Source organism: Buceros rhinoceros, unplaced genomic scaffold (assembly GCF_000710305.1).
Source record: "Buceros rhinoceros silvestris isolate BGI_N320 unplaced genomic scaffold, ASM71030v1 scaffold35239, whole genome shotgun sequence".
Classification (NCBI taxonomy): Eukaryota; Metazoa; Chordata; class Aves; order Bucerotiformes; family Bucerotidae; genus Buceros; species Buceros rhinoceros.
In genome coordinates this window covers 42,674-55,006 of record NW_010430428.1, presented here as the reverse complement: position 1 = coordinate 55,006, position 12,333 = coordinate 42,674, and the positions used below count along the sequence as shown (strand labels likewise).

The window sequence follows — 12,333 nt, the reverse complement described above, 5'->3', positions numbered from 1 at the left end:
GGGAGGAAGCTTCCCCTTCCCACTGCTCAGTGTTAGGGACATCACAGAACCCCCAAAGCAGGTCATGGTAGATGAAACATTTCACCTTCTAAGGACATGCCAGCACATGTATTCTGTTACTGATTTAGGATCACAATGGCCCTGGCTACACAATTAAATACCTGGACTGGATTGGACAACATCAGCAGTCAAGACACCCTTGTCCCGTCCACACTAGCACGTCCACGGTTGCTGTGGCCCGCTCAGCTGCCTCGGCATTGACCTGAAATGTCGCTCTTTCCTAGTGTCAATGCACATCTTACCTCCAGCTTCTTCTAAGAGATCCTCCCTGTTCACATCCAAGCGAGATTCCTGCCGGAAGTGCCTAGCACACACAAGCACATGTACACACGTTCTTCTAAGATGTAAACTATGACTAATTTCACATTCCACTGTATCAATCTGTAAGTACTTTGTTTTCTTTTTTCTTCTTTTATAGAAAAACAATGGCATCAGATTCTCAGCAATAAAGTATAAGAAAGATGAACCCTTGACTACACTTAACCAATTATGAAATCGCCTTTCAAACAAAGGAAACATATGCAAAAATCCGTGTATTTGATAAAGTCAACTTAATATAACAAAAAGTGAAATATGCTTATTAAAAGTGTCCTTATATAAAAATGGTCTTGCAATGTACAGTAAAATGCAATACAAATTATTGTTGGTTATCTCTTCCCACCCAGTAACTAAAACAGCTATTGTTCCACAAAACTCCTTATATGCCGGTATCAAAGAAAGAAGCAATTATGTGACTAAACATTTTCTATGTTGTACGCCTGACGGATATTGAGGGTGTCTCGGAGCATTAAGTCTCGCAGACGCCATAATGCATCGGCCATTGTGGTATGAGCCCCTTTACTTTTCAACCAGTGGGAAGGGAGTCGGCTCTCTTGTTCTTTTGATAAGTGGACATCTCGTCTTCGTGCTGGAAGGTCAAGAAATGGTCCAATTACCTACTGGCTTTGATATTCACCACAATTTTTCCAGAAAAAGGGGAATATAATTCTACAGTATAACTTCCACCCCTAGTATTTAAGCCCATACAATTGATTCTTAGATTTACACAACATGGATGGCATTAGCCTGCTCACATATATTCCCAGTCTGTTGAATTGTTTTTAACAATTACTTGTATGTGTACATTTTATTTAGTAAGCGTCATATTTATTTAGCTTTTTCCATAACAGCAAAAAATACTAATGGTTATGAAGAAGCATGTTCTGTCTGGAAACATCCCTCTCTGTATCAAAAGCCTTACCTGCAAGGGTCTGGTCCCACTTGCTAATGCTATTTGATTCAGCACTAAGCCCCTCAATATATTTCAGGTAGGCTTCAGAATGAAGAAGCCTCTGTGTCTTTGGTGGAGGGGAGACAAACATGGGAGTTGTGGGCTGCTGCATAACTGGCTGACTCGCGGGGCTCTGGCCGGGATATGGAGGGGGTGCCTGCTGTCCTGGCGGGCCAAGGATTCCTATCTGCAATGACAAAGCGATGGAGAGATCACATATGGGGGAACTGCAGGGAAGCTGCTTCACACCTATGCACCAGGTCATCCTCATACAATGAAGCTTCAGAAAAAGGTTGTGAGCAAAGGCGAAAGAAAACACCTACTTCAGCCAGGGCTTCCACTGGGGTGACCGAGATGCACAGAGAGAGGAAGTGCAAACAAATCACGACATTCGCATTTAACAGACATCATTTGTATTTCTAATCTACGTAAAAATACCCTGATTACTATCACCATCTCTCTTCTCTCCTATTAACATTAATTACTCCTTTTGCTTCCTTTTCATTTCATGCCTTCTCTAAATTGATCCAAAACCACGTGGTCTGTGAAGCGCAGGGTTTATCTCTAAAACATCTAATCCAAATTGGCCCTGATCTCTGGATGACTGGGATACTTCCTCAGAATAAATGTTAATCGCTGTCAGGCACAACTGCAAGCACACACACACACAAAAAAACCCCCAAACCCAAGTAATTTAAAAACCCCCAGTCCCACAGAATTCCCACCATCGTGATTACGTAGCAGAACTCTTAACATAGATATCCTGTGGTCTGGAATAAGTCAATGGCATGACATATACACTTCGGTACTTTCTCACTCAGCTTCTGGTTTTCTTTACATCCTACAGCCAAGATCACGTTTCCCTTTATGATGCAAACATTTAAGTCAATAAAATTGGAAATGTGCTGAACACTTCATCTCTATTAATCACTGAGAAGGAACACTTGATCATCACTGCTATCCAAATTCACAAATCCTGAACTGCCAATGATTATCTGCTTTGTCAGTTTGTGAAACATGGGACCAAACAAAACAGTCTTTACCCACTCATCAACGACTGAGAAAGGGACACTGTCCTCTCTGCATCACTGAAGCATGCAAAACCTAAATTATCAGCAATTTAATGGTGTGTTGAAATGACTTGTCTTAGTTTAGTGGAAGGAAAACAAAACAAAACACTGTTTTGCTTATACTGCAGAAGTTATCCCACTGGGCAGAACCTAATGAGTCAAACAAACAATTCAACAAATAAATGCAGACCTACGCTCCTGAGTGCAAGATATCAACTGGGGTGTTCACGTGGTTTGTTCTCTCTGGGAAGGCTATGTGAATCCCTACATGTCTTAACTGAGATGTTGTTCAAATGCTAATTCAAATGCTAATTATGCTATTTGCATAAATAATGCAAAAATGACTCACCTGCTGTCCAAAAGGACTTGCTCCGGGTGCTGGAGTGCCTACCATGGGGGACACATTTTGGCCTATAACACCTATATTCCAAAATATAAAATAATTAGTCTTATTTCAGAGCAGTGACAAATACATCTTTGGTCTTCTGTAGTAAGAATTTATACTTTGATATCACTGCGCACAGTTATTTTAAGCAGACGTACAACACTCAAATATTCCCTCTCCCCCAATAAACACTTTTGAAGTTTCTGAATAAAAAGAGAAAAACAAAAAAGGCTAACATGATAACTACTAAACATTGATATGTGGCCTGTTGAATTAATTTCACTAAGGAAATTCAAATTGAGTAATTTTCAGTTTTCAAGTTTTTTTTCTCGTTATTTAGTGATTGCCTGACTAAATCTTCTCATTTATAACATACACCTCTGGCTAGTCAAGATCTACCTGGAATCCTTCTAAGAAAGGAAATGCTGATTTGCTTTACCAACATTTAACATTTCCTTGTGTTCAGTTTTATAAAATACATTCACAGCAGGAGGAAATCCAAGCCATTGCACAAGTTCTATTAGATCTCACTAATATAGCTTAAATAGTCTTATTATATGATACTGATGAACACTTGAAATAAATTTCAAAAAATAAAACCTCTTATTTTTCCCCTCAAACACATTGAGGCTTTTCTCTATTGTACAGAGTGTAGCAGAAAACAGTCTTTCATACAAAAAATTTACAAATCTAAGTGAATGTCATGCGGTTCCTGATGTTTTGCATACAGATGCTTTGGTCTGAAAAAACAAAAGTTAAGCATGCTGCTGCTTTTCTTTCTGTTTATGCTACTTCTCATATTCATTCACTGGAAAAGCTGCAAACTGCGTTCTTCCCAAGGGTTTAATCTGCATGCAGATTTCTGTGCCAGTGATCAAAAGACGTGCCACTGCATTGTGCACACTGAAGCACATTTTGAATGCGTTCTCCATTTGATTACGGCCCCCGTTTTAAACGCATCTGTACTAACAGCAAGTCAGAAAAACCACTGATAATACAAGCTGTGGACTATGGCACACATGGAGGTTTTTTTGGTAGAAAGCGAAGAGGTCTGGAGGAGGGCACCCTCACCTTTCTGGCATCAGAGCATGGCTTCACCCTTAGCCCACCCAGCCCCGTTCAGCACCACTTCACCCATAGTCCTCCATTCTCAGGCATGGTTTTCTCCCCTAACCCATATCCCCTCAAGTTTTAGACACCACACACAGAGCCCGCTTCTCCAGTCGGAAAAATTCTTCAAAGAAATGCATTGTCCTGAATTCACCTCCCAAACATCTGTATGTTGCTGACGTGTGCTACATGTCAACGCCTCGGAGTCGGGGACAGGCTCACAGACACACAGCTGTTTCCTACTCCCTCTACGTGACATTATGGTGAATCTTACACACCAGCGAAGCTGCAAGTGGCACACCCAGTACCGATGGATCTTTTTAAAAACTCGAGCAAACAAACAAACAAAAAAACCCCCAAACCAATTTACATACAGATTAAAGTCTTAAAAGAGTTTCTGATAAGCACAGTTGCAAGTGGAGTACGGGGAGCCAAACAAGATGAGTTTTGTCCACAGCTTGTTTAACTGCTGGGGATGCGCATCTTTTCAACAGGCACATGAGTTATCAGAGGTAAAAACTGAAAGAATCAGCAGAAAACAGCACAAGAGGGCAGATGAATGTTTTTCTCCGTAATAGGAAAATATTAACGGCATTAGCACTGGAAAAATGTTTGTGTTTCATTCAGCCTCACGTTTCATCAAAATTGTGGCAGAAGAATAGCAAACATGTAGTAGATATGCTCTCAAAAATCAGTTCAAAATTTGGCCACAATAGTAAAGTGAGTTCACCTCACTGTTTCTATGTTTTATCAACAAGGTTTACTCTGAGCACTGTTTTACAGTTACACATGTCAGCGCCCCAATGGACAAGGGCTCTGACATGACCGGGTTCATTTAAGTGCAGTCTGACTACTGATAAACATTAACAGGCTGAAAAAGAGCCCAGCGTGGAATGAGAGCATTTCATTTATAATCCCACTTCAAATACAAAAGGAGTGGAAGGACGCTCGTCAAGTGACATAAAGATACGAATAGGCTGATTTCAGCTCTTCACACCTCTGAAACTCCTGCACAATTGTCAAGTTTTTTGGCTGGAGCAAAGCTACCGCTGGAGCAGTAGCACATTTCTCCAGTAACCTTTCCCGGCTGGTTTACTGGACATGCTGTTCTGTCAACATTTTGCATATATTCAGTAGTGCATTGTCTGCGCTGCAGCTCAACAAACCTGCAATGTTCAGAAAGAAAAGCTATGACCAAACCAAGCTGCAGATCATTTCTGTAACACCTGGTTAAACGGCAAGTACATGAAAATGAAATAAGGAGCGAATGAGGATGACATTCTTACCCGGTGGTGGGATGCCTGGGATGCCTGGCATACCTGGCGGAAGTTGGTGGGGTGGGGGCACCCCTGGGTGAAGTGGCTGCATGCTGCCCATGCTAACAATGCCATCAACTGGGCCCTGCAAAGGTGGCAGCACCGGTGGATAGCCACTTATCATGCCTTGAAGGACACAACAAATTTCAAACATGCATCAATAACATGCAATATGATCTACACAGTAAGACATGCACTATCCAAAAAAAAAAAAAGCACCTTTAGTACAGCAAGACAATACTACAATTAGTATATTGCAAAAATGAACAAAAATTAAAAATAAAGTTATAAATATGAAACACTATACTTTTGATGAATTAGTATTTAGCGTATTTGTATGTTTCTCATGGGACAACGAATGCTGAATATTCAGATATGTTAACACAAGGAATAAATCCAGCCACAATTAAATGTTACTAACGCAAGCAATTTTAATACAGCTTAAAGCTCTGCCATCTGCATACATATTACAAACACAACACTGACTACACAAGCTCCACGTACAGCCCTGCTGTGAGGGCCAGCTCGGAGACCAAACCCAACTGGAACAAAAAGAAACACCTGCACCTTTTTCTGCAGTGCGTATGCAAAACTAATGCACAACATTCACATACTTAAAGCTAACAGCAGTGACAGGGGTGATTTTTATTAAACCACCTAGAGCATAAACTGAGGAAGTGACTCAGATTTTAAACCTGACATCACTGGATGTGCTGGGCTGCAGTGACTTACACTCACAGCATTGAACTGAGGTAGGAGGACTGACACGGAGCACCTGCAGCCCCTCACAGAATTCCTCTGACAGTGTTTTCAAGGTGTCTTTACAGGAAAATCAATGATACGATGAAGACGGTATTGTGCTGCTGTTCACAGTTCAGTTTTCTGTATGTGAGGGAAGACTATTTAGAACTTATTCTGGTTTCGGCTCAGGCTTGCTGCTATCCGTGAGGTGAACCTACACAATGTTCATTAGGTGCTGGAACGTAACTTGCTTGCCCCTCGCCTGTTTCCTGGGCTGTTAAATTTAAATGGATGTTTGTCAGGTAACCAAGGAAAGCGTTGGAAAGGCAATGAAAAGAAGACAGAGGACAGAACCAGGTCTAAAGAGATGAGGTAGGTTTAGAAAGGCAAAATAGCCGGGGCTTCTATAGTCTGTTCCAAGAAACCACCCACGGAGTCTTTGCTACTCTCCCAGTAACTCATAAAAGGAACTTTCAGAACAGGGATTTCTGGAATAAGACTGGACACAAACTCACACCAGCTCTGACTGAAAACCGAGCCGTGACAAACTCAGGACTGCAACGGGCTGAGCAGCTCCAAAATACAAGCTGAATTTGTCACTTCCTCAGGAAGAGTTACAACAGTGAGAAACCTGAAATTTCAAAAGCTTTACATGGAGCAAACAATGAGAAAATAACTGATCTCCCTCAAACCTTCATTTTCCACAGGACAGCTAGATTGACCGTTATTAAATAGGTCTTGGGAACCTACTTCAAAGATCTGGAAGCTCACCAGTACCTCTTTATTAACATAGTGATATTCATATTTCTAATGGAAAAAGTAAAAAAAAAAAAGACAAACAAAAGCATCCCTAGAAATAAAGGGCTTTCACTTTAGCTACTGCCTGGTACTCCCAGTGTACCCCAAGCTGCAATCGTGTCTTTAATGCACTTACACTTCTGAAGCTTTAAAACAAACCAACCCAGCTCCAGTGAAACAAACCCATACTTATCAGGAAAGGACACCTGTGCATTTCCAAGTAAAACACCCACTCAACAACTGGCTCTATCATTAGTTGTCAAATCTCTATGGAAAATCAGTTCCTGTAGCTCATCACAAGGTTCTAAGAACAACCACTTTCATATCCCATGTACGAGTTACCACTTGGACGTTAAACTAGTGAACAGCCAAACTCTTTCCAGCTCCCACTGCTGTGGTTTATCATGTCTTTCAAATTAATTGTTAATGTAAGATTAAATGAACTTTTCTAATCTCTAAATTCACAAGAAACAAAGAGCACTGCACATTAAGAGAAACGCATCTCAGAAGGCATCCAGATTTCTTGGACCTGCGGGCAATAAAGAAATTCTATGAACTTCTGTGACGGAGAAGTTCTCTGAACTAGAGCAAAGCAGTCGAATGATGGAGGAGGATGTGAAAGAGGTCTCAAGAGAACAAGATACTCTTAAGCAAGACCTGTGGAAACCAAACGATGAAAGATCGTTTTTCAAATGGGCCACAAAAATAGTTTTAAAAGATCCACTTGATCATTTACTTTAAGGAATTATTTCACAATGCCAAAGTGAAGAGACTTGAACGTCAAACCCCTTGAATAAGATGATGGTCTTAAATACAGGTTTGTTTCTGAGGGGGCTGCCGCAGCAAATAAGTTAGCATGTGTAGTTCGCAGAATGCACATTTTAAGGAAGCGTTAATAGTAAGAACTACTGCCCTTCAACATTTACCTCCAAAAAACTGGAAAAGAACTCAATGCCAAAAAACCCCAAGAACCAAACCAAGAAAACACAACCACAAGAGGATGACATCTCTGCGTATTCTAGATTGAAGCAGAGCTCAGCACTGAAGAAACTCCTTTTTTTTCTTTAATATATGTATAGATGTGTACACACACACAAACACACACCAACTGCAGATGGTTCAGAGGAATATTATCAAGAACAAAGTGAAAAAAACAAAAGAAAAATCCAACTCAGGATAAACAAATGCTATGTAATCTGGAGATCATGAACCAAGTAAGAAACGTGCCTTCAGTTTAAACATCCATGCAGTCTATTTACTGAAAAGGGATTTAGAGACCATGATGAAAAATGTTTCAGGCTGTCAGCTCTAAATATGGCCACAGCCTGTGAGATGGGAAAGAAAAATGACAAAAGAATAAATGGAATAATTAGAATACCTTAAGGAAAAGTTAAAAATACCCCAAAACTCAAAACAAAAGCCCTCCAAATACTTGTTTTTACCTACTCGGCACTATTTCGAGCTTGACTGAAGTAATCCAATTATTTTAATTAGAAACGGGGGAAGGAAAAGAACCTGTCAGGTCATACCTAATTCATTTTCTCACCGACGTGTGTCTGATTCCCATACAAGAATCTCCGGTGGACTACACTGTCTTCACATCTGATCCTGAAAATACTTCCTCCGAGCATACTCCCTATGAACTCCAGTCGGATTACAACTGGTAACAAGCGCAACACCCAGCAACAGGGACCTTGTGGAAGAGTTCTCCAAGCTCAATTCTAATCTGAAAAATCACCTGATAAAACCATCAATGTTAGCATTTTGTATTTGTTTCTGCAATGGCTCTAGATCCTAGTCTGCTCTGCTTACCAGTGTCTCATCGGCAATTCTGTAAAGCTTTTCCTTCAATTTAAAATCTCGTTTGGTTTTGGTTTGCCTCTCACCTTCCTTAAAAAAAACAAAACAAAACAAAAAAAGCCCCCTTCTTTACCACTTCCACTGATGCTGCATGCACTAGAAGAGTATTTAGCTCACTCCCCTCTTGCCATAGCAGGGCTAAACGTGAACTCGGCAAAGCAGAGTGCATAAACACAACTGCACACAAACAGAACAGGACTACTGCACAAGGAGGACCCTTCTTCCCTGCGTTTTCAACAGGTTACTCACTACTGAAGCAAGTAGTGTGGAACTACCAGGCTACTGCTGCAGTTAAGTATATTCATTACGAAGAAAGACTGAAGAGGTTGAGCTTTTTCTTCCCTAAGAACAAAGTGACCCAAGAGAGTGTTCAGAGTTATGAAGGGGGTTGATATAGTGGATGAGGAAAAAATGGTCGTAGCTCCTACGTTTTACCTGCAACGGGTGTCAACTGCTGATTGAGCATTCCCATTGGTGTTGGTGGCGGCACCACCCCCATAAGAGCCCCGACAGGAGTGCCTGCCCGGGGGGAGGAATTCTGCTGCTGTGCTGCTCGCTCTCTCTCCTGCTGCTCAGCAACTTTAGCTGCCCGCTCTGTAAAAGCATTTTAGATTTTCAGTTCTGTTTTGTAACCCAGAATTTCAAAATATTATCTGTTCATTAAAAAGGACTAGTCAAACACTGGCATAGTTTAGTCAAATATAAAAGTAGAACAGATGAATCTTTTTATACAGCATATGATTTGATTTCATGTGGCTGCAGCTAAGACTTTTAGAGAACCTTTCATAAAAAATATTCCACAAAGTTTTCTCTCTTTCTAAAAAATAAATAAATACAAAAAAAATTTTTAAAGTCAAAGAACAAATTTGATAATAACACCAGTGTTACCAACATGAAGCAGCAGTTCAGCACTAGGCTCAATCTGCACTAGGAAAACATGGCAAAACGTTCCCTCCTTTGACACCGCTGGCTCAGCTGAACCAGTTGCAGCTCTCACATAGGTTCACTCCCAGCTGCTGCGGGAATTTTAAGCACCATGTCTACCGGACTTGCCCTAAAGTGAGATGCAAACAGCAGACAGCAGTGCCAGCCAGTGGCCCATTTATTCTTGGGCTCCCCATATATTTCACTCCTGATGCAGCTGAAAAGTGGTGGCAAAGTTGGGAAGCATTTGCAAAGTTTCCCTAGTGCAGACAGACCCATAGTGCTTGGAACATAACAAGCAGCAGTTTCATGAACCAAAAATATTTTTCTCTGCCTCTTTCTGTCATTTTCCCCATTTGGTCCCCTTCGAGCTATTACTTTTTTTTTTTTTCTGAAGATGTCTAACTCACATTGTGCTGCTCACTGGAGGTCATGTGTGTCCTTTGTACGATGAATCTGGTCATTATCTCAATCAAGTTTCTCACTGTGACTGCAAGAACAAAAGATCTACTGCAGGGGAATCTGACCAGAGGACAAATTTATATTAAGGGAAGGGCAAAGGGTCATGGGAAGCAAAAAGAAAAAACAAAACCCAAGCAAATAAAAAAAACAGAGAATGCCCACTCAAGGCGCTTCGGGGGCATGCAAGTCGCTGTTTTGCTTACTCTGAACGTTGTACCTGACTGAATGCAATGAGGAACCACATAGAATAAACGAATGCAGCATACATCTCCAGCGAATTTTAGTAACAGTGAATGCGGGGCTAGAAGTCCCCTTGCAGTTGGTGAAAGATGAAAATTGTCACTAAACCAGCAATCAAGGTCCTCTGTCAAACAAAGGCTAAGAAGAAGTTCATCAAGGAGATTGTTATGCATCCTGCCAGCGTTACTTGTTTTCTCTAGTGTGACTTCTAATGTCTGTCACACATTCTGTCTCCTGTAGTACATGTTTGTGCAGCTTCTAGCACTACTTCTATACACTGAAAGACCAGTTTATTTTCAAAGGTATTTCCTTCCTTCTTTTCACTTCTGTCATTTCAGGAAGAGATGACGACGCACAGAAACTCCTGGGTTTACTATAGGGAACTTATACGTGATTGAGCACAAAAAACATAAGACATATAAAAGTAGATCCTGAACCAGAAAAATTAGATAAACTTCTTCAAAGCAGACCAAGCATTTGGGAAAAAGATGAAGCAGCTGTTTGGACCTCACCTACTTTTAGCCAGCTAAAAAAAATGGTCAGATAAAAGCAGAAGTTCTGGAGACACTCTGATGAATGAGAAATCACTGTTAAGTGTCCAGCTTTATCATACTTCAGAGTGCTGAGCTTTGAAGAGGAACCTGATGTAGGACAGTACTTGAGTATTATCTAGCCTCTATCCATACCTTGACAGCCACGGAACTAACAGATGAAACGACACTGCCAAAGGGAACTGTAGCAGGTCCCTAAAAGTTCAGCCTTCATTACTCAACACTAAACCCAAATTGTTTAGGCCAGGACCTGAGATCATGCAGACATTTCCAACACATCTCAAGAGACAGGAAAGAGACGATCTACTTCGAATAGAGCTTTTCCCTACAACAGGTCTCTACCTCAATCCCATGTGTTATTTTGCTGTATTTTGAGGAGTTTTCACAGTGCAGTTAGCCATGCAGGCTTTTCCAGCGCAGCCTGTTCTTTGCTCATCTATTACCAAAAAATCTGTTACCCTGCACATATATCAAATGAAAGTTTCAGTGGGTCAGAATGGATCTAAAACGCAAACTACTTTTCACCAGCACATGGAGAGGCACTTTTTCACTGAGGTGTCAAACCATGTCTGTTCCCTGCTCCCTGGTGCACGTCCACACTAGAGAGCACGGGAATTTTAACTTGTCACAGTGGAAGGAGAGGAGTTTCTTTCCTTTCACACATGGTAAGCAAACACAGTTTGGATGCTTTCTAACCCCATCCCAATCCCCTGAAAACAAATAAAGTCTAGTTTTGGGCGGAAACTAAGTCAGAGAAAAAGCAGCCCAAAACCCCAAAGCTCTGGAAACCTTTAACTGAGAAGAGGATTACAATAAAAACATTCATGAACACAGTGGACAGACACTGTTGCTACCATTACCTTGCAGCTATGTCTTCCTGCAGAAGTGGAGGACTCAAGCTGCTCTAAGCTAGGAAGTGATGACATACTAGCTGTCCTAGTCCTAGCTTAGCAGTTGGGCTGTAAGGAAGGATCTGTCAATAAAAAGGTATCATGTGCACCTAGAAGAGTGTAAAAGGAAACTACAACAGGAAAAAAGTCCATAGTACTTTCACAAAGAAAGAGCACTACCATTTCCCTTCACAGCATTTGCAAAGAAAACTTGCACGTAGCCAAGTGGTGCTGTTTTACTCTCCAGAATCGCAGAGAGGTACTACTGCAAATTCAGAAAGGCCTGAGGTGGCTGGGAGTGGAAAGGGATAGCATGCAAACTTCTGCTTTGAAGATCAAAGCTGCCTTTAAGTTATCAGTATAAAGAAAACCTATCAAATTTATTTTTTAAAAAAACAAAGTTATAACTTAATTGGGCGACGACTTTCAGGGTGTTGAAACTTTCCTATCCAAAGTAGTACTTTCTTCCAATAAAACAGCAACAGTTGATTAAAAAAAATGGTTTATAGTGGAAGCGTTGACATTAACAACGAGAGTAATAAATATGGATGTTAAGCCAATGTATTTTGCTTAGGTAAGGGCCTGCTGTTAAGGATCAATTATATTTTATTTTAATCAAATAAAGTTGAAACACAATGACCAGTATCAGGGGGCAG

The 12,333-nt window shown here is 40.9% G+C and overlaps 1 protein-coding gene across 2 annotated transcripts in view; it reads right to left on the bottom strand.

The window, feature by feature from the left end:
- Positions 1–461: 461 nt before the first annotated feature.
- PBRM1 (polybromo 1) overlaps positions 462–12,333 on the bottom strand; it is a 51,262-nt gene continuing 39,390 nt past the window's right edge. For both annotated transcript variants that reach the window (XM_010143039.1, XM_010143038.1), the window contains 4 exons: positions 5,182–5,337; positions 2,750–2,820; positions 1,301–1,517; positions 462–967 (listed from right to left, as the gene is read on the bottom strand). In XM_010143039.1, the coding sequence (XP_010141341.1) occupies positions 795–967; positions 1,301–1,517; positions 2,750–2,820; positions 5,182–5,337 (617 nt within the window). In that variant the 3' untranslated portion in view covers positions 462–794. The remainder of the gene's footprint in view (positions 968–1,300; positions 1,518–2,749; positions 2,821–5,181; positions 5,338–12,333) is intronic.